This window comes from Fistularia commersonii, chromosome 22 (assembly GCF_037954325.1).
Source record: "Fistularia commersonii isolate RoL2024-O1a breed Wild chromosome 22, RoL_Fcom_v1.0, whole genome shotgun sequence".
Lineage (NCBI taxonomy): Eukaryota > Metazoa > Chordata > Actinopteri > Syngnathiformes > Fistulariidae > Fistularia > Fistularia commersonii.
The window spans coordinates 11,295,579-11,316,251 of record NC_141305.1 but is presented as its reverse complement, the minus strand read 5'-3'; the positions used below and the strand labels follow the sequence as shown (position 1 = coordinate 11,316,251).

Below are 20,673 nucleotides of genomic sequence, written 5' to 3'. Positions count from 1 at the left end.
CCGAACCCATGGCAGCCCTCTGTGAGAGAGAGCCATCTCGTGAGGGACACTTTTAGCTGTTTTAGGGGGAAAAAAAAATCAAGAGGGCTTTGTCAAATCGAATTTGTAAATTTCATTTGGTTTGATCAATCCTGTCAACAGCAGACCATTTGCAACTATTTATACCGCATTCTTCAACATAACCAGATGCATAACTAATCCCAGCGTGACAAAGCTTTGTTTACATCTGCTGGCTAAAGTCTTCTTTTTCTCCCATTTTGCAAAAAAGAATACATATTACAGCCACCTGCTGGTACACAGAGTTACATCCTATCATGCCGGAGCAGAACTGCTGCTTTAGGTCCCTGAGGCCCAGTCACAACTTGATAAGTCAGCACTGGATTTTACTGCCAGAATACCTTGGACCATGCTTCCACCATCGCTTGAAATGAACTCTACATCATCACGCACATTCTTCTTATTTATTATACACACAGTCTGTATTCTCTAAACTTCTTATGGTCTTTTGCATGTTTTGCACTGCATTGTATTTTTGCGTTTCTGATAGATAGATAGATAGATAGATAGATAGATAGATAGATAGATAGATAGATAGATAGATAGATAGATAGATAGATAGATAGAACAAATACAAAGATTGATCATGTCATTCATGTTCGCTGCAAGCTGCATGAACAAATTGAATCATGTGATTTTCCTTGATTGCAGCATATTAGATCACATTGTGCCGTTTGCCTCCTATAATCCAATGAAGCCATTAACATACCAGACATATCAATTTAGTTGGGCTGTTGGCATTTGACAGCTAAATAAAATGACATGACAAAGAACGAGCAAAAGCATGGCACACACATGAGTGTTTCTCTTTTTTTTTTGTTATTGTTTTTTTCTTTTTTTAAAAAAAAAAAAAAAAAAAAATTCCCCGCTGTCATGATTTCCCCGTCTGTATTAGCAGTCCTCCGGTGAGAGAGGGTGAGGCCGGGCGCTTGTCATCGGGCCGCCCCCCCCGGCCGATGATTGGACGGCGCGTCCCGCTCCTAAGCCCCGCCCCTCGCGTCCTTAGTATGTGGAAGAAGTAGGAAACTAGAAGCTGCTGCAGAAGGAGAGAAAGAGACGCGTACTGGAGGACCGCCGCTCTCTACCCTCTTTGGGATTTTCCTGTAAACTGACGACTACTCGTGGTATTTTCTTTCTTTCTTTCAGCGCTGGATCACGGAATATTTAGGAATTATTAGGTGATACTGGAAAAGCCGACGGAGGATGACATTTGGGCGATTTATTCCTTCCTAGACACCTTCCTAGACGCGCACTGCGCTCTTGTCCTTTTTGGATTACCGCACCCGTCTCCTGTCCAGTTTGTGACAATGAACCGCACCGGTAGATGAATTCCGATCCGTCCGTCTCTGCATCCCTCCGTCCCTCCTCCGCGCGTCCCGATCCAGATGAGAGATCTCCCCGGCGGAGCTGAACCGCTTTTACGCAGCCAGTCACCGGAGCGCAGCGACGCCAGTGGCGATTCACAGCGGACAGGAGCGGAGAGACGGTCCGCTTCCACGCTCACGTCGTGTTCCCCTCCCACGGATCCCTCACGACAGGCCAAAAGGCTTCCCATCCGGATAGTAAAGATGTTGACGGCGCACAGCGGCCACTTGCTGCACCCGGAGTATCTCCAACCGCTCCAGTCCGCACCGGTCAGCATTGAGGTACGTGGAAAAGTAACATTCTTCTTTATTCAAAAGCACTATCTTACGGATCGTGTGCCGCTATTTATCCACCGAATGTGAAGTAAAACTTTAGCAAGATATTTCAAAACGTTACTTTCCAAAAAAATTACTTTTGCGTGAAAGCCCCCCCCCTTTTTTTGCCAAAATATAGCTAGTAGGATCAAGTTACGTGTATTTTCGTATGTTATGTATGAAATAATCATTATTCATTATGACTGTATTTTCACTTTATTTTACGCGGGTTTCAAACTTTCTGATTGAATATACTTCTTCCACCATTAATTTAGATATAACAGTTATTTAGATATAATGATAACTTTTAAAAAGAGTTGAAATTCTGTAACGGTGATTCAACAAAATAGGAAGAGTATCACTTTGTTCATCTTTGTATTCATGTTCCTGTTCTCCTTTAGCTGGATGCCAAGAAAAGTCCTTTGGCTCTGCTGGCCCAGACCTGCTCTCAAATTGGCAAACCGGACCCTCCGTCCTCTTCCAAGCTCGCATCCCTCTCTTCGGGGAGTTTGGGAGACAAGGAATCCTCTGGCCGATCCTCCAAGCCCGGAGAGCAGCATCAGTCCCTGGAGGACAAGTCCAGTTTCAAGCCCTACTCCAAGTCATCGGGTGACTGTCGGAAGGAAGTTGTAGTGACAAAGGGGCCTTCAGACAAAGCTTTCAGAGTGCCAAATGGAAGCTCCGGTGGTGGCAGTGGCTCATGTCCACCCCTCCCTCCCCACTCCCAGTCGCCCAGCTCCAGCTCCCCCCCACTGCACACTCAGAGCCAGACCCACAGACAGAGCCACTCCCCCTCCGCGCAGCCACCTCTGCACTCCCAGGTCCCTCACATGGACAGCAAACCTGCAAGCTTGGAGCAGGTCAGCTCCGAGAACAACAACAACAACAACAACAGCGGCGCCGGTAAAAAAGACTCGGACGCGGCTAAGTCCGGGATGGACGGGGCGCAGTTGGCCAACTCCAGCCACATAAGGGCAAGCGCCAATTCGAGCAACGCCAGTTCCGCCAGCAGCCCGCGGCCCGAGAGCAAGGCCGATCTGCAGGCCTCCTCGCAGCCCAACCTGGTCTCCGGGCACATTGCCCCCGTCTCTCCTTTTAAACCGGGACATTCTGTCTTCCCCCTGCCTCCGGCTTCCATGGGCTATCACGGCTCTATCGTGGGTGCCTACGCGGGCTACCCGTCTCATTTTGTTCCTAGTTTGGATCCTACCAAATCCAGTTTGGGCTTAGGACTGCCGGGAAAGCACCCAAGTTCCAGCCCGCTCACCGGAGCCTCTCCTCCGTCCCTGATGCAGGGCTTATGTCGGGACCCTTACTGTCTGACCTACCCCAATGCACCCCACTTGGGAGGAAGTAACTGCTCCACCTGCGTCCATGACCCCTCCAGTCTCAAGTCTGGCTTTCCCCTGGTTTACCCGTCGCACCACCTCCACTCGCTGCACTCCAGCCCCCTGTCCTCCAGCACCACCCCCTCACTTTCCCACCCTCTCTACACCTACGGTTTCATGCTCCCCAACGAACCGCTGCCCCACGCCTGCAACTGGGTGTCCGTCGGAGGCCCGTGCGACAAACGTTTCGCCACGTCAGAGGAGCTGCTAGCCCACTTGCGTACTCACACGGCCCTGCCCGGGATGGTGGACAGTAAGCTGTTGTCCGCCTACCCTTCATCTGTGTCATCGACAGCCTCGTGCCACCTCCACCTGCCCCCGCCCAGCAGCCCGGGCGCCCTTCCCAGCTCCCTGTCCCTCCGAGGCTCCCCTGGCCTGGGTCTGGCCCGCTACCATCCATACAGCAAGTCTCACCTGCCCGGAGCCCCCGGGCTCCCCATGCCCTCCCTACCGTCCTCTTCAGCTTACTACTCCCCCTATGCCCTCTATAGTCAGAGACTGGGCTCGGCGTCAGCTCTCGGATATCAGTGATAGTAGCGATGGCTTTGACGCTCACGGACTGCAAGCACCGGCTTGGACTCTCCGGAGCGGCCCTGAAGATGGATTCCACAGAGCAGGGTCATCGACGGGGCAAGGCTTCATGCCCGCTGGCGTGCCTGCCAGGAATACCACCTGTTTGCCTCAGGATTGTGACCGGCGCTCCGAAGGCAAAAGGCTCTGTGATGGATTGTTTGCCGCACAGAACCGAGAGACTTGAGCTATTTAAGAAGCCAAGAAGCAGAGCTTGAAAAAGATGAAATTGTTATTTTCATCATTCATGATATTTTGTTTAGGTTTTCTCCAAATCTGTCTCCCAGATCTAATCTGTATTTATTTTTCTCTCAAGCGCTTGCTATTCAACTCTGGGGTGGGGTGGGGGGGGACTTTTTCTGTCGAATTAAATTGTTCTTTAGTATTCTACCTGAAAAAAAAGAAAAAAAACAAAAAGAATGATTTAAGTATAGTACCATTATGCCTATCATACACTCCAAAAATAAAAATGTTGCACCACGATGAAGATGGACTATGAGGTTTTTTTCCGGGGACCTGTTTTATATCTCCTCTTTCCTCTGCTGTTTTTATTCATCCTTGTTTTACTGCTTTGCCAGACTCTGGAGAATTGCATGTCGGCAAGAATGATCTTGAACAATGCCATTATTTTTATTTGTATATATGCAAAGATGTAATATTTTTTCAAGCTTCTGTGCGATCAGGTGTTGGGGGTCACACTTGCAAATGGTACAAAGAATAAGAAAAACGTGACGTGAAAAAAAAAAAAAAAAAAAACGTTAATGATGGCTGTGCTATCCAACCAACAGGGAAAGGTCTTATTTTGTTAAATAAATAATACATGATTGCATTTAACGTGTTTTTATCCTCATTGATATACAGTGCGCAAGCCGGTCTGTCCACTCCGCACCTATCTACTCCTCTCTATCATAACAGCAGTGAAGCGCGGTACCACATGTAATATTTCATGACTCATATCAGTTGACAGGGCTGTCCCGAGGAGGTTAGGCCGGGTCACGTCAGCCCTGTTAGCGAGTCTCTGTGGACTTCCACCTCTCATCCCTCCATCACCCGCATTGCTTTTGTTGTCGTGAGTGCAGCTTTTAATTGCTGATGCTTGTTTGCGAGGCCCGAAAACAGCTTCCTCAGCAGAGTTGATGGCGCTGTGGAGTGGCCGCTGGGTCACTGGGACTTCAATAATGACCTGAGGGAGGTGTCCACCCAGGATCTCCTCACGGTCTGACGGATAGGCCTGCAACACAAAGGCCAGCGCTGACAATGGGAGGCGGTTAATAGAGAAATATTCATCAAAGTCCTGACACCTCCCCTGAGGAGAGCGGGACTTCTTACAGGAGCCGCAAATATGCAGGCCTCCGTCCCGAAGCGGAGAGCGGTTTTCTTACTGCTTTTCGAGTGCGCTTTAAATGAAGTCGGCGATGCTGAATCAGAGCCGTGAGAATGTAATTGAAAAGGAAGGAGTCGGTCTATCTTGGGGCCGCGCCGCCACCATTAGAGCGCTTCGGTCCTGATAATGTGTCTGTGTCTCCACTCTATTTGGCTGACAGGGTGTCGGTGGTGCAGCGCAAAGAGGCTGTAGTCTCCGAGGCGGCTATTGACCCCGACTCCCAGACTCCTCTACTCTCGCGGTTCATTAGCACTCCAGACAGGGGAAAGGCAAGCACAGGTGTCACTTGACAGGACCATTAACAAAATGGATGACCCTCCCAAACCACATCCAGGCCCCGCCACACCAGCAAGGTCACGGTGCCCTGATCACCACTCTGGGCCGCTGCTCTCGGGGATGCTACACTTATTTTTCCTCCTCAGAAAGTGGAGGTATGTGGCACTCTGGAAAAGAGCCGCCTGTCTGCACGCTTACTTTCTCGTTGCCTCATCTGTTTTGTGGCGGAGTTTTAAAAGTAGTAGAGACAAAATAGGTCAAGGATATTTCGGTTTCATAGCTGCATTGTCCCGTAATGCAATATTACTTTGAGCTCGGCGTCGTGCCGTCACTGATACACTGGATTGTGTTGCCCCCTAAAGTTTCGTCGGTGAAGTACAGGCGAATTGTGTCAGATTATCTCAACTATCATTCAATAGTGCAAATACACTTGCACGATCAAATGCGATCTGTGACGTCGCTCCTGCCAGTGCGGTGCCTTTACACAGAAAATACATTTCAAATTTGATTTATTTAGTTTCAGTTGTAGTTGTAGTTGGCAGCTGCTGTGACACGCTAGAAAGACTTTCCAATATTTTACCCGCCCCATTCATAAATATGAGCGTCGTGGCCGATAAAATGGATGGAAAGTAATCATGTACTTTGACTTCCTTTTCATTCCATTTGAAACTTGCCATAAGGACTTGATATAAAACAACACGTTTTTGTATTCTACATTGATTTTCTTCCTTTTCAATGTGCTATGCACTTCATTTAAAACATGAGGAATATTACATGAATAAACTTTTATTATCTAATTTGGTGAATTACTATTACTATTACTATTGATTTGTTTCAGCGTTGATAGTGAGGCAACCCCTGCTTGTTTGTAATTAAACACAGTTCGACTTACGATAATGTATAGTGAGGAAGCGTTTGTTTTTCCACACTAAATGTATTAATGTAAGTCTTATATATAAGACTCTTTCTTCATTTCTTCAGACTGCGGTGGTTCTAAATTTCCTTGAGTAACGTATCAAGCCCTTTGTCCATCGCTGAAGACGAATCCAGCACCACCACCCACTACTGCCTCCACAATAAACGAGGCAGATTTTCAAGTCTTGACCAGAATTAAAGACTTATAGGGTTTTCAGAGTAGAATTGTGAGGGTAATTGTGCCGGACCACATTACACTGTACATGTTAACCTCATGAAGTGGCCGGTGGGTGTATATCTTCATTGTTGTCGAGCTTTTTATATAAAACTACAGACAGAGTTGGTTACATTGGCTCGAGTCTGAAGATCATTCACCGCAGAGGTCATGCAGAGGGGAGAACTTTCAATCTTGTTTGGGAGGTGGAATTAATTTCACTGCTGCCAGTTTACACTCGTTCATCAAATGCCTCACTATTCTCCCTATTCCCTCACTCATCAATCTCCCCCATCTATCTCCCCCACACACGCTCTTCTCACAGCTGAGTCAACACCCACACACTCCATTTATGTCGCCTGTGTGATGCTGTGTGCATGTGTAAGTATGTGTATTCAGTCTCAATGCTTTGTCCACATGTGAGGCTGAAAAGGTTCTCGGGATATAAAAATGTAATAGTTTGGGACATATTTTATCAACCGGGAGGGATATTCCACACAAGAGAATCACTTACCTCATAATATATGACTATTTAAAAATGGTGTTTAAATGTAGCAAATGACATTTCGTATAGTCAATAATTTCGTAATTTTTTTTATATTATAATATAAATATATATAATAAATGTTATAAAATTTCATCAACGAATTTCAAACCATACGTATGAACGTTCACATGTCGTAAAATAATATCAGGACTGAATTGTATTTCATTGCATTTGGAAGGTATTTTTGCACATTATGAGCAACTAAAATTAAACACACTGTTTTGAGGATGCATGCATGCACACTTGCACGCGTGCGCACCCGCGCACACACACACACACGCGGATTTGAATTATTTTACATTTTGGAAAATTAAGAGAAATTTAATATCATTTTCATCTGTGACCCTTTCATATGAGGCCAAAAGCCTGTTAGCTCAGCATTAAGACCGCACAAAAATGGGAGGGAAAAAAAACATTCATATTTGTTTAATCCTCACAAAAACCACAATATGTCACAAAAAATTATGTCAAGAAAGCAAATAAGTGAGTTTCCCAACATGTTGAGCAGTTTATATAGACCCCAGATTATACCTATTAATCATTGCCAGTCAGATAGTTTAAATAACACTACACTAACAAAAGAGAAGTTTATTCTAGTGTGCGATCACTTTACTTCACTTTACCTCTTTTAACTAAAAATAAGAGAATGTTTTCAGTTAACTTTTTATGAAATCATCAGAGATATACTTAGCAAAATTATACTTAAGTGTCCTTGGCATTTTCTGAAATAAATACAGAAAAGTCCAAATATAAATTACAAGAAAATTGATACCATTTTCGCGTATATCCCTTTCATGCGAAGCCACAGACTGCTAACTTTGCTCAGCATTAAGTCCACCAACGTAGGAAAACAGATAACCTGCCTGAAATGGAAGAAAGCATTCATTGTTGTTTAATCCTCATGAAAACTCCAAAATGTCATAAAATATCATATCAAGGCAACGAATTTCCCCTTGTGTGCTTTGTTCTTTGTCGAGCCCGAGCGGCGGGACAGAAGTCCGTCGCAGTCTTAGTAGCCTGGCAATGGTAACGGAATGATTCTAATCAGAGTGGTAGTTGAGGTTAACGGTGATGGAGGGGACTAATATTTTCCCTTGTGTGTGTCAGTGCTGAGACAGTGCAGAGAGCCACCGTGGGGTCCTGAGCCGCAGCTGACAGACCTGGTGATTAATGACGACAGGGTGTGGAGCTGCTCTTCAATTAGACGCCAGCTCTTCCTCGGCTCACCATCGCTGTCGACAGCTGGAGAGGAAGAGAGAGGCGAGGGTTTTTTTCCCCCTCTCTCTCTCTCTCTCTCTCTCTCTCTCTCTCTCTGTGTCTCTGAAACAAAACATTAACCTCAACTCCATGACTACCACCTCTGTGTTTAACATCAGGACGCAATACAGAGCGTTCAGCATCCAACAGTGACCGCAGTGTTAAAGCAACCCAGATGGCGTGAACACATCGCTCATCAGGGCCTGTCACACAATATCTGCCTTATTTCTCTCCATAATGCTCTGACTGACTCTTCTACATGCTTGTCTAAACTCCTTCCATATTTAAATCAGCTTGTTGTCATGTCGGTTGACAAAACAACATCGGCAAGTTGTTTAGTTGGTACGAGCCACTTCGCACTACATTTCCACCCTATATGTCTCCCGTCAGGCTGTTGAATATGTGTTACTATAACATATCTGTCCCGGCTATATCACTGGGCGTAATATAGCTGCGAAAGATATCCTGTAATAGCTATAGTAGCTAATTATAACTACAGGGAACCAGACGTCCATTTGACATCCATATATAGCAACGGGGTCGGTTTAAGGTCACGGTTGATGTAAGGCTCTATCAAAAATCATACTTTGCCAGAGAACATTTCCGCTCCATTCCCATTTGCAAACTGCAAGAATACATCTTTCCAACCGCGAGTCAAGACTGCTATTCAAAAGACACGATCATCACCCATGTAGTTATTATTGTCGCTATGACCTTATCAACAGTCAGCAAAGAAACAGAAGAGAAAAAATAGCTCACTTAAGGCCAGCATATGATCTGTCTTGAATACGGGCTGGTTATTTTTTGCGAACCAGATCTGGAAACATTGTTTTACCCCCATTTTTCTCCATACTTGGTTATAGTAACTGAACTGATTCATAGAGTTGAAAAGCCTGTAAGGTATGTGTATTGTTACAAGTACAACAATATTGAATTCACTGATCATTTTCAAACCGTCAAGTTGATTCGGTCTCAAGTTTAAATGCTAAAGTGCTGAGCCAAGATCAGCATTCAAGCACCTGTCACAAGTCTGCAACTTTGGCAATGTATTCCGGAAAAATGAAATGCCACTTCCAGGTAGCTTCTTTTGAGAGTTGTTAAAATCAAAAGTTAAGCCAGGCCAAGATTTCATTTTGATTCCAACACAACGGAAAAAAAAACAAAAAACAAATCTTTGAATGCATTTTTAAAATATGTGCTTTTCAACCACTTTTTTAACATCTAAAATTATTTTAGACAACACAACAAAATGTCCTCCTGTTTGAACCAATTTGGATTTAATCAATGATCCTGATATATCTGATCAGATCCTTAATCAGAATCTTCCATCTGGAGGCTTGGGAAAAAAAAAGAACCCTGTGTTGATTATTCAATGTTAGCAACCAATCGATGACTTGATTATTTTTGGCATATAAAGTGAAATTCATCTGAATTCAACAAGTCTATTAAGTCATGCTGATACATTCTTATATGATTAGGATTGAATGGCCTTCGTGTTTTCTGTAATATCTTGGGGAATTTACGAACAAACTAGCTCTCAATCCGCTCTAAAGGAGCCACGTGGCTTGTTCTTTTGCTGAGCAGAGAAAGCAATGGTCCGACGGATGTCTGTGTTTTATGATACTCATGTTTTGCATTGTTTTGATCTTTTTTCATCACAATGTTGTCTTTGTGTGCAAAGTTAATGACGTTTCAAAGCATGTTTCAGTTCCTCTCTCGCATACTGCCGGGAATAAGTCTGTCTGCACAGAATAAGAACTTCCTTCTGTCTGCTGCTCAGAGAGTGACAGGTCATCAACATTAAAATTGAATAACAGATCTTCATTCCTCGAGTCAACTCTGAATTTGCAAATTCCACACAGCTAGCCATTCATGTGACAACAGAAAAAAAAACAATTCTTTCTCTTCAAAAGTGAGTCAGATTCTCGATGTTTGTTACCTCAAATATGTGGCTGTCAGTGTGGAGAGAAGGAATTGTTGGGAACAAAAACCAGAGATAGACAAGACACGAATAGGTTGAAGTTATCCAGACTTTCTTTTGAGGACCCTCATGAAATGCTAAATCAAGTTACGCTGACCAAAGTCATCTCGAGAGGATGTCACAGCGTGTAACAAATGCAGAAATGATATTCCGATCCTTTTCTTCTATCTAACCGTGGTTTGACTTAAACTATGGAGAGAAGACTAACTACTCCAAACAACTTAAGCAGGCTATGCTGTACAGAAAGACGGCAAAAAAGGAAGTCAATATTTTGGATGTGTGTGGAAAAAACTTTGACACGAGCCAAATGGATCCTGGCCCTGTCTTTGACCATTCACTGTGATTCCCAATATGACAGACCAAAGTTTAACTAAACGACTACACTTACTGGTATCTGATGCTAAAAACATCAGGCCGCAGAGTTCCTACTCATTCGACAAAAGACAATCGCCATATCCCAGAAAATGACTGTGGTTTATTTATTGCATGCAGGCTAATTCCCATCCAGAGGTCAAGCCATCAGCCAAAATTTCTTTTTGTCAGGCCACCCGCTGTAAAGCATGGTATTTGGCTGCAGGACAAGACACCTTAAAAAAGAATATATCATCAATGCATTAGCAGGGTGGATGTTCCATCATCTCAGGGAGCTCCTGTCAGCTTGGACGTCACCACGTTGTCCATTTGCAAAACTGGTGTTCAAATTACAAAGCAAAATTAAAAATTTGGCTCTGAGGAGACCTTCTCAGCTCTAAGTGCAGCAAATTGGTTTTGGATGATGGACGATAAAAGTCATTACTAAGCCGAGGCTTAGATAGCGGGACGTAATAAACCTGAAGACGGCGTTCACGAGTAAATTTGGGCTAGAAACACGCTTAGCTGCCTTTCACGTCAGAGATAAGCATTTAATCACTTTGGGGATCTCACGGCTGTTCCATAGACAAATGAAAAGAATAAGTTAAGACTCCTTCTAAATGACTTTCACTTGAAACATCACGTGCTTCCACTGGTACAAGGCAGATAAGGAAGGTCTCCAAAGTGACCAGAACGAAATCGCAGTTCTGAATAACTGACTCCAGCCTGTAAACAGAGAGGAACAGACATTGCAGGATCTCTGAGCCTCTCAGTGCTCTCAGTCTCACATACAGAGCGCTTACTGATGAGCCACTGTCGGCCTCCGTTTTTTTGGATTTGAAGATGTTAATCTTTCATACGTGCTAAAAACACACCCGTGTTTGCATACCTGTCCATTTGATATCTGGAGCTTGGCGTCTGAGTCCTGTTTAATTCCTCTTGAACCCCCAGCACAAAGAATTCACAGAGGTAACACTGCATTTAGACACTATTCTATACTTAGATACTGTGTCCGTACATGAATTTATGATACTTTGAGTTGGTGCATTGTGGATTTAACTATTGAGGTCATATGCTTTTTATTAAATCTGACTGATGTCGTTTTCAGGAGAGTTATGCACTGCACTGCTCACTGGGCTTCCTTTTGAGGTTCATTATTTCAGCTGTGAAATCAAAATTAGTAAGCAAATCTAGTATTCTACTGCACACAGTATATCACAGGTAGTTGAAAGGTCAGTCTTTTTTGAGATGCTGATGTTTAGTTCTTATATCCAGAGTCATATTTGTACTATCATAATACATTTGTGAGTTAAATGAAAAAAAGAGGCAACCTAGCCGTCGCCACAAACATTAGTCATTATCTTTAAATTTCATGTTCAAAGCAGATGGTGGGACATAAGTACACACACTTTCCCTTATAATAATAATAATAATAATAATAATAATAATAATAATAATAATAATAATAATAACAATAATAACAATAATAATAATAATAACATCCTGCTTTCCCTTATAATACTTTTTACTTGAACTTGCCTTTGTTTTGGCTCATTAATGGTATTATAGTTTGCACTAAAATATAATTGTTCTTGTATTTGAATATGTCTCAATAAGAACAGGTTAAGGGGGACTTACTGGATGTGCAACGGATGAACAAATATAAAGTGCGCAACCCATGCAGACCATTTGCAAATCATTCTATCCAAGCCAGTTCTTCCAGTTTGGGCATATAAAGTTCAATTCAAGATGGATTTGAGTTGACATTTTAAGTTCAGTGATTTGTGACCAGAGAGCAGCACTAATCCAATATTGTGTCATAAAAGGACACAAACCCATAACCGTCTGGCGCTTATCTTTGGAGGTAGAGAACCTAACTGGCACTGATGTAGAGTCTGGGTCAAATGACTGTGACAGTCCACTACTGGGAGTGGTAGAAACATGACAACCAGGTCCACGCACCAATTTTTACTTATATTTTAATCAAGTATGTCCCCGTGGCTCGTCACCTGTACACACACTGTAAACCAGAATGGGGCTGTCTAATATTACCAATCAATATTTGCTACTTAATGATTCCTAAAACTGTAGATAATCTCAAAGTATATCCTCTTTTACAGTGGCAAGCAATTTGGCTTGGAAGGTTATTTATCCACATCCCTTTTCTCTATATTCAGTCCTCATTATTCACACAAAGACATGTGTACAATCTGCAAGAATGGTACAAAAGGAGTTCTTAGTCAAGAATGTTGTCAGCAAGCAATAAAAATTAGTAAGCAGTACCGTTATTGGCTGGCGTACAAGCTGGACTTTGTGTTTCCCTCAAGATAGCTGACTTGTTAAAGTCACCCCTTATTTGGATGAGCGGAACACAGAACTAAGGCCCAGCCATCATTCATGAAGACATGATGCATTTCCAATTTTGTTGAGAAAGTTTGGCTTAAAAAACAAAACGACGTCTGCAGTCATTAAGAGAAGTCAGTTGTAGGTCCATTTGGTTTGCTACTTCAGGGGAAAAATAAACTTTCTCCACCTGCCAAACCCAGGACCTTTCTGACCAAAAACAACGACAAAGCGACATATCCCACATGTTAAAGTTGTGCTTGGGTCAGATTAGTGTCAATATATTTTCAAGTGTTTTCTCATTCAAATACAATTGTGAAGTCTGAGGGTAAGCTGACTAAAAAGAAAATGTGAGTCCGAAATCACTGTTTCACAGAAGGCCAAAAAATTCAATTTTAGACTTTGTTAGTTTTTGCTGGTTATATCAGACTCTTGATCTGCACCTACCCTTTGCACACTAGGCCAAATAATTGGAAGCAGGTTTTAATCTAGTTAGAAGGGACCTCTGAGATAACTTCATTACCTTTATCAATGTTGTTGTATTAACGTAGGCTTAAGCAAATTCCAGCTTATATGAAGTGACAGTCATAGAACGTCCTTTTTTTCTTCACTTGTTGGCTAACCGTGAACACGGCCAGCCAAGCATACCTTCCGATGGAAGGTCACTGCTGAATTTTCAGCTCGCCCTGACCTTGGCAATCCTCGACTGCCATCGATATGGAAAGCTGTCCAGAGCTTGCTGCATTATTTATTTTTTATTTTTTTTCAAAAGTTCCAGTGGTGTGAGAGAGCACCATTAATAGACATACTCTCCATAACCGCTGGTGGAGGAATGAATGTTTCAATTACAGTCCAGCGCACTCCTAATAGCGAGTGCATGTCCAGCTGGATTCCATTTGTTGCCATGCTCGGAGATTGCGGCAAATATGTCACGGAGGTTCGGAAATGAACGTGCCTTGGCAGGAAATGAGGGGAAGTTCTGACAGTACTGATTCAGCCTCTGATTGACAACTTGAATTTTTCTTCCACTTTGAGACAGCCTGTGGTTATAATGCACTCACTTTAATCATTATGGTTCTTATGCCTGTTTTGCTTCTCCCCTGGACAGGGATCCAGACTCTGAGGCCGCTATTACAATGATTAGAATCATCTTGTCTGTTGCACAACAGGACGGGACGCACAATATTTATCAGCTGCTTATTTTTGTGCGGCTTCCCGTGAGCCACTTTGTAATAAGGGGAAGTAAATAAGAATCCCCTTTACACAAACATCCAAGCTGGGAATATTGCACCACTATCAAGCCTTGCTTGCTACAAAAAGAGGGCTCAGAGAAGGAATCGCAGAACAGACTGTTCCAGCTCTGAGCCAGTCGTGAAGAGATAGTCACATATCCAATACCACTGAAACGGGCACAGATGGAAGAATGTAACTGTCTTTTGAAATGAACATTGTTGAGTTTACAAATGGTGAGTGTTGTGGAAAGTTATTATACTTTTAAGCTGGATAGGTAACAGCTTAGATCTGGTTTTGTTTAAAGAAACAAAAAACAGAACGTGGTCATTGTTCTTCTTGCACGATTAGGGGAGGGGGAAAAGATGACCGTGGGTCATGGGTCGATTCTCAAAAAAATCCTGACCTGACCTGATCTATGCGTGCACCTTCTGGTAAAATTTGCCACAAACTATATAAATTGAATGAAAGCTATGAGGGTCAAGGTGCCGTGTCAGCAAACTATCTTTTATACATCACTCAGAATGCCAATGATGCATAATTCTATCCATCTTCTTTCGCTTATCCTGCACCAGGGTCACGGGGCGAACCTCAGGTCAATCGCACAGCCACATATATAGACAAACAACCATTCACTCATTCATTCATTTAGGGCAATTTTCCCACTTTTTTTTCCAATTAACATGCATGTTATTGTGGGCGGAAACCCACGCGGACACAGGGAGAACATGCAAACGCCACACAGAAAAAGTCCCTTTTTAATTTTTCAAGGTTGTTGCCTTTCAGACCGTAACCTCTTCGCAAGTAGTTGTGAAATACGAAAAAGGTCTTTTTTATGGATGCCCAACTTGGTGTTTCTGAGGTTAGGGAACCCATACCCCTATAGGTTACGTCCACTGTTCCCTCTAAGTCGCGAGTTTACGCAATTGCGCACTGCTCCAGCGTTCTCCGCGCACAGCAAATCTATGCTACGCACAAAATAAAATCCGAGCTGAAGTTTAAATAAAATAAATGTGTTTAATTTATTTACAGTATAACTTTGTTGTGCACGGAGAACGCTGGAGCAGTGCACGATTGCGCAAACGTGCAGCTTAGAAGGAGCAGTGGCTACATCCATAATTTATAATACTTCAAGTATATACAGGACCGTCTCGGAATATTAGAATATTGTGATAAAGTTCTTCTGTAATGCAATCAAAAAAAAACAAAAATTGCTTTTTCATGATATTCTAATATTTTGAGATAGGATTTTTGAGTTTTCTTAAGATGTAAGCCATAATCAGCAGTATCAAAATAATAAAAGGCTTGCAATATTTCAGTTGATTTGTAATGAATGCAGAATGTATGACTTTTTTTTTTGTAATTGCATTGTGGAAGATAAAGAACTTTATCACAATATTCTAATTTTCTGGTACAAGTTATAATATCAGAAAAAAGGTATATTTTATGTCAGAATCAAAATACCCAAAAATAGATAAATTATTAGTAACTGGCCTGAGATTGACTAAATTATACAAAAACCCATTATTTAAACTGCATAGGATATAAATGGCATAATTCCCAAATCATCATCACAATTAGTATGATGCATTAAAAGTGAGAGAAACTACATAAACTCATTTCAAATATAATAGGTCAGAAAATTTTTTGTACAACACATGAAAGAAAAATCAAAGTGTTTAGTTGTTGTTGCTATTGTTGTTTTATTGTTGTTTTGCTGTGTTTTTAAAACAGTGGTCAACATTTTGCAAGACGGTTGCTAGGCAACTAGTCTAGGCAACTGGAGATCGCTAGTTGCTCACGATGGTCCGATTAGCACCTCTGTTACCGCTCTACCGCCATCAGTGTGAATGAGTGAATGTAATACATTGAGACAGTTAGGTGATGAAAACATTATTGCAGACTAGATTTATTCACTCATTCGTTCTCTATACTGCGTATCCTGCAGTCAGGGTCGCAGGGGGACTGGCGACTATCCCAGCTGTCACTGGTTGAGAGGTGGGATCCAACCTGGACCGGTTGTCAGTCAATCACAGGGCCACGTATGGAGACACACAATCATTCACTCCCTCATTCACATGTCTGGGCAGTTCGGGGACTCCGATGAACCTACTGTATGTTTTTGGATTATCTTACTGTTGATCAAAAAAGAAAGGTCTCTACAGGTTTATTTTCTTTGCATTGCTAAGCTTAGTTCAGTTGACGCGACAAGAAAATGTATTCATCCACTCAAACACGGCTTTTCTTCAGATGAATTGGTTTGTTAATTGCCATTAATGTAGCTTGTCATCAGATCAACAAATATTTATACAAAACACATGTTACATCACGTTCACATTGCCACATGAATTTATTGTGCCGCATAATCCCATGTTCCTCACAACTGTTAGACATTAAAAAGCAGGGGCTTCTTGTCAGATGCCCCGTGGGCCTTTCATGAGTTCTCTGGGTTTAATTTAGCCGGACTGTGGCAGTGTGAGAGTGTGCACTCACATACGTAAGTTTATATTAGCTGAGGCCTTGCGGTTTGTGGAATGAGAGGGGAAAAAATAACTTTTTTTCCACAGGCACTGTGATTATTTCTACTATTTTAGTGAAACCTTTTAGACGCTACACGACCCCTCCTCTGTCCCCTGCACTGGCTTCTCCCCCTCATAGTAACTGAGTAACTTACCCACATTCTCTAACAGTATGATAGTGCTAAGGGCATTAAAAAAAAAAAAAAGTTGGGGTGGGTGAGCAGAGGATTGGGGGTAAAGCCAGGGACAGGGCGGGAAGGGAAACAGAGCTGATTATCCAAATACAGTCATTAAAGGGGAAATGTGTTTTTCAAGCTGTCAAGATGATTAATGGGCGAGAGCAAATCCTCACAAATGCTCTTGTTTAGTCTAACTGGCAGACACGATCCTGCCCATTGATTTATGGCAGGCCTGCTGTGTGGGACCATAGTGAGGTTAGGGTGTGTGTGTGTGTGTGTGTGTGTGTGTACATAAGGTTGTGCATTCATGCTGGATTGTGCAGCGGTCTATGCATGCATGTGTAAGTAAGCGCTCATGTTAAACTGTGGGTTTCTGAGCAAATGTGTGTGAGCTTACTCGCGCTGGTGCAGCAGAGCGGGTGGATGGAAGCGAGTTCCTCCACCGAAGCTGAAAGGGGATCGAGGAACAGAGGAGGGCAGTGACTAAATCATCTTCATCAGCTATGACAAATCAGCGACATAAACTAGCAAAGGTTTGCTGAGCCATTTTTTTTCCATTCTGTTATATGGTTCCATGATTGAACATCAACCTTGGGATCAATGTTACATCAAGAATAAATCCAATAGCTGTCCAATGGTGCTTAGGCTCTCATCTGTCACTTGCCAATATCCCTCGTCACAGATTGGAACAGAACGAGCAATATTTCTTCTCTCTTTTCCCAACTATAAGGGTTATTTATTAGACCCATGTCACAGATATTACTTCACAACACTTTCACATATTGTCGCTTTCTTGTCGACAAGATCGATGTCAATATATACTGAAAATGAACATATACTTCGGGAGACCCTTTGTATCCGTGACAATTTTTACCACAAATCCTGCTGCCGAGGAGACCGGAAACCAATCTGTTCACTCGTAAGGAAGACCTTAGGTGTCACCAAAGTAAAACGAACCCCCTTATTTTACAAATCTCCTATCTCCAGCATCAACTTGGGTGGAGACTTAATGACTGGTTTCACTTATAGCTAACAGATTTTGTTGGATCTGGTGTTAATATGGGTACAATTCACTGAAACTATTGGGTGCTGACTTACGCAGCTGTGTTGACTGTTGTCAAAATGTATGTCACAACCTAATACCAAGGCAGGTGTACCTCTGCAGGCAATAGCAGTAGTGAATCTACCGGTAATGTTTTAGTTTTCTTTTTTTTTTTTTTGCACCACTCCACTCTTAAAAACATCTTGCCAGCCAACACAGCCAGACTGACATAATGCAGGCTTAAAACAAATCAAGCCCCCCTCTGGTGATCCTAAAACTCAAATGAAATTGTAAGACCTACATTTTCTAATGTAATAGGATTGTTCTACTTTTGTCTACCCAAATGAAAATTGATCTGGGAGAATGTCCTCTACCGGTACTGACAATAATAAGACTAATCTATGGATTTCAAAACAGTTATTAGATGATTGCATAAAACAAGAACGTTAAGATCTTTGCATGGTGGACTTTGCATCAACATCTCCTCCTTCGGAGCGTAGAACTGTGAACAGCAGTTCATGCCATGTCTTTTTGCAGCTTATTGAGCTAGATTGTATCTTCGCTTAAAAAAACAAACAATGGCTCACAGAGTTAATATTTGTGGATTTAAGGGGATATATTCTTAAATGTATATATGAGTAAACACTAAAAAACACAAATAAATTTCAATTAAGTGGGACATGAACAGGGCAGCATTGCCACCAAATTATTATTTTCAAACCAAAAATACTTAGTTATTAACAGATTTTGCTTTGGGTTAAAAGTGTGATCCGATTTCTCCCCTCCATTCAGCACAAAATCCAGTATTCATGGTGACCGGGCAAACCCTGGAATGAAGATACTTCAATACTTTTACAATAATTACAACACAATGATTTTTCCTGGTATTTTTTCCATGATGACACCATATGATGTGATATTGAGAGACTGCGATCCATTTGTGATGTTTTTTCCGATCACATGACTAGTTCAGTACTTTGTTATAACTAGTTCCTAAAACATCTGTATCATGGCAAACAAAATCAGGTCAAAGAGCATTTTTGAGAGGGGTAGTTTTGGCCGACAGTGGGGTAAGTTTATCTTAGCATAATAACCAGAAACAAGGAAAAAGCAACAGCCTGACTCTGAAGAAAGGTCTGTCCATAGGTGGCAAATTAAACGGTCATATCTAGTTTATTTATCTCATCATATGCAAATAACAAAACAAGTTGTGGTTTTAAATTGTACCATTCAAAGGCCCTCACCCAGGAACGCTGAAGTCACGTTGTTACTGTCAGGTTTCCAGACTTGCTGCTGGCTATTTAGTTATTTTCTGCAATAAAATGGAATGACCATAATTTCATAGGTCCTGTTCCAGCATACCCACACAAGCACAAACACACAAATTAAAAAAAACTGTTCATATATGTTAAGTGCTTAGTGAGTATTATTTTTTGTTAAGCCTGAACCATGTTTATATAATGTTGTTTTGCATTGTTTTGCATTACCACTAAAGTGGTAAAAAGCCTAAGTAGCCAGTCTTTTGAGTAGGTTATGAGGATAGTCTGATGGTAATTCTGAAAAAAGAAAAGCAGATTAATTTCAAAGAATGGATTATTTTTCATTAAAATGCTGATTTGTTAACATTTGTCACATTTCAGAGACACGGAGGGCTAAAATGTATGTAAACATGACCTCCGACCTTGGAATCCATGAGTGTCTGCAGTTCACTGAACAACAGATGAACTTGTAGCTCTTACTTGGAAACTTTGCTGTTTTGTTTGATTCTTGTCTCTCTGATTGATTTGTTTCCAGCCACAGATCTTTTTTTTTTCTGAAAAGACTCTCCAGTCCCACCGTGACACAGCAAGGTTAAAAGTAAATGAACACTGTGCTGCATTTAACAGTTCAATATCCAGATATTTCCCCCGGGAATTGTCCTGGTGGAAGGCAGAACTGAATGAGACTTAAAATTGGACTTAAATTCATCGGGGAGAATGAAAAATGAATGTACATTAATGATATTGAAGCTTCATAGTGCTTTAAATAAGACTATTGCTTGGTGTACAGAATCCATGTTTCCTCACAAATTGGATTTCTGAAGAAGTTCCCATTCAGTTAGTAGTGACAACCCCAGATAAGTACATTAAGAATATAAGGCCGCACAAAAAAACAATATCAATGGATTGTGCTTCAATGGTAAAATTGTTGTTTGTCCGTATACATAAATTAAATGCCAGTCATTTGCGCTAGCAAGAGTCAGCGTGACTAATAGCAATCCTTTTGCTATTATTAACCATCGATTAAGCAGCTGATGCCTGTTTATTAGCCAGTCAAATAAAGTATGTCAGAACATTTCAAATTAGCTGGGGGGGCTGGTGTTAAAATGAAAATATCATGGAAACCCAAACAACTGCAGAGCAAGCGTGTTGCCTAACTACTGGCAACCTGCCATCGACAGATGGTGCTTCCGTGATGTAAACGTGATTTTGGTAGTTGGTCTGTAGCTGCCAGTTTCAGCTCGACAATCTGCTCCATTCTTAGTTCATCTTTTCCTCAGAAACTTGCCTCACAAGCCCAAACAATGCACAATAGAAGTTTGCCACTCTCTCTTTCAAGGGGTAGGGTTTCTCTGAATGGTGTATATATATATACATATATATGTATATATATACATGACTGCCTCACACAATTTGAATATTGTGATAAAATTCTTTATCTTCTGTAATCCAATTACAAAAACAAAAATTACTTTTCATGAT

At 41.9% G+C, this 20,673-nt stretch overlaps 1 protein-coding gene across 1 annotated transcript; it reads left to right on the top strand.

Annotated features, from left to right (window-relative positions):
- Positions 1-1,112: 1,112 nt before the first annotated feature.
- Positions 1,113-4,019, top strand: znf703 (zinc finger protein 703). The gene is made up of 2 exons (XM_086169636.1): positions 1,113-1,703; positions 2,138-4,019. Exons 1-2 carry the CDS (start codon positions 1,443-1,445, stop codon positions 3,653-3,655), a joined length of 1,779 nt encoding a protein of 592 aa, XP_086025762.1. The 5' UTR covers positions 1,113-1,442; the 3' UTR covers positions 3,656-4,019.
- The last annotated feature ends 16,654 nt before the right edge of the window (positions 4,020-20,673 follow it).

Bases quoted from the DNA above. Each gene is read 5' to 3' on its own strand.
- znf703 (XM_086169636.1), top strand. From the start codon at position 1,443: ATGAGAGATCTCCCCGGCGGAGCTGAACCGCTTTTACGCAGCCAGTCA. The intron at 1,704-2,137 runs GTACGTGGAAAA...GTTCTCCTTTAG, and splicing joins CCGCACCGGTCAGCATTGAG to CTGGATGCCAAGAAAAGTCC.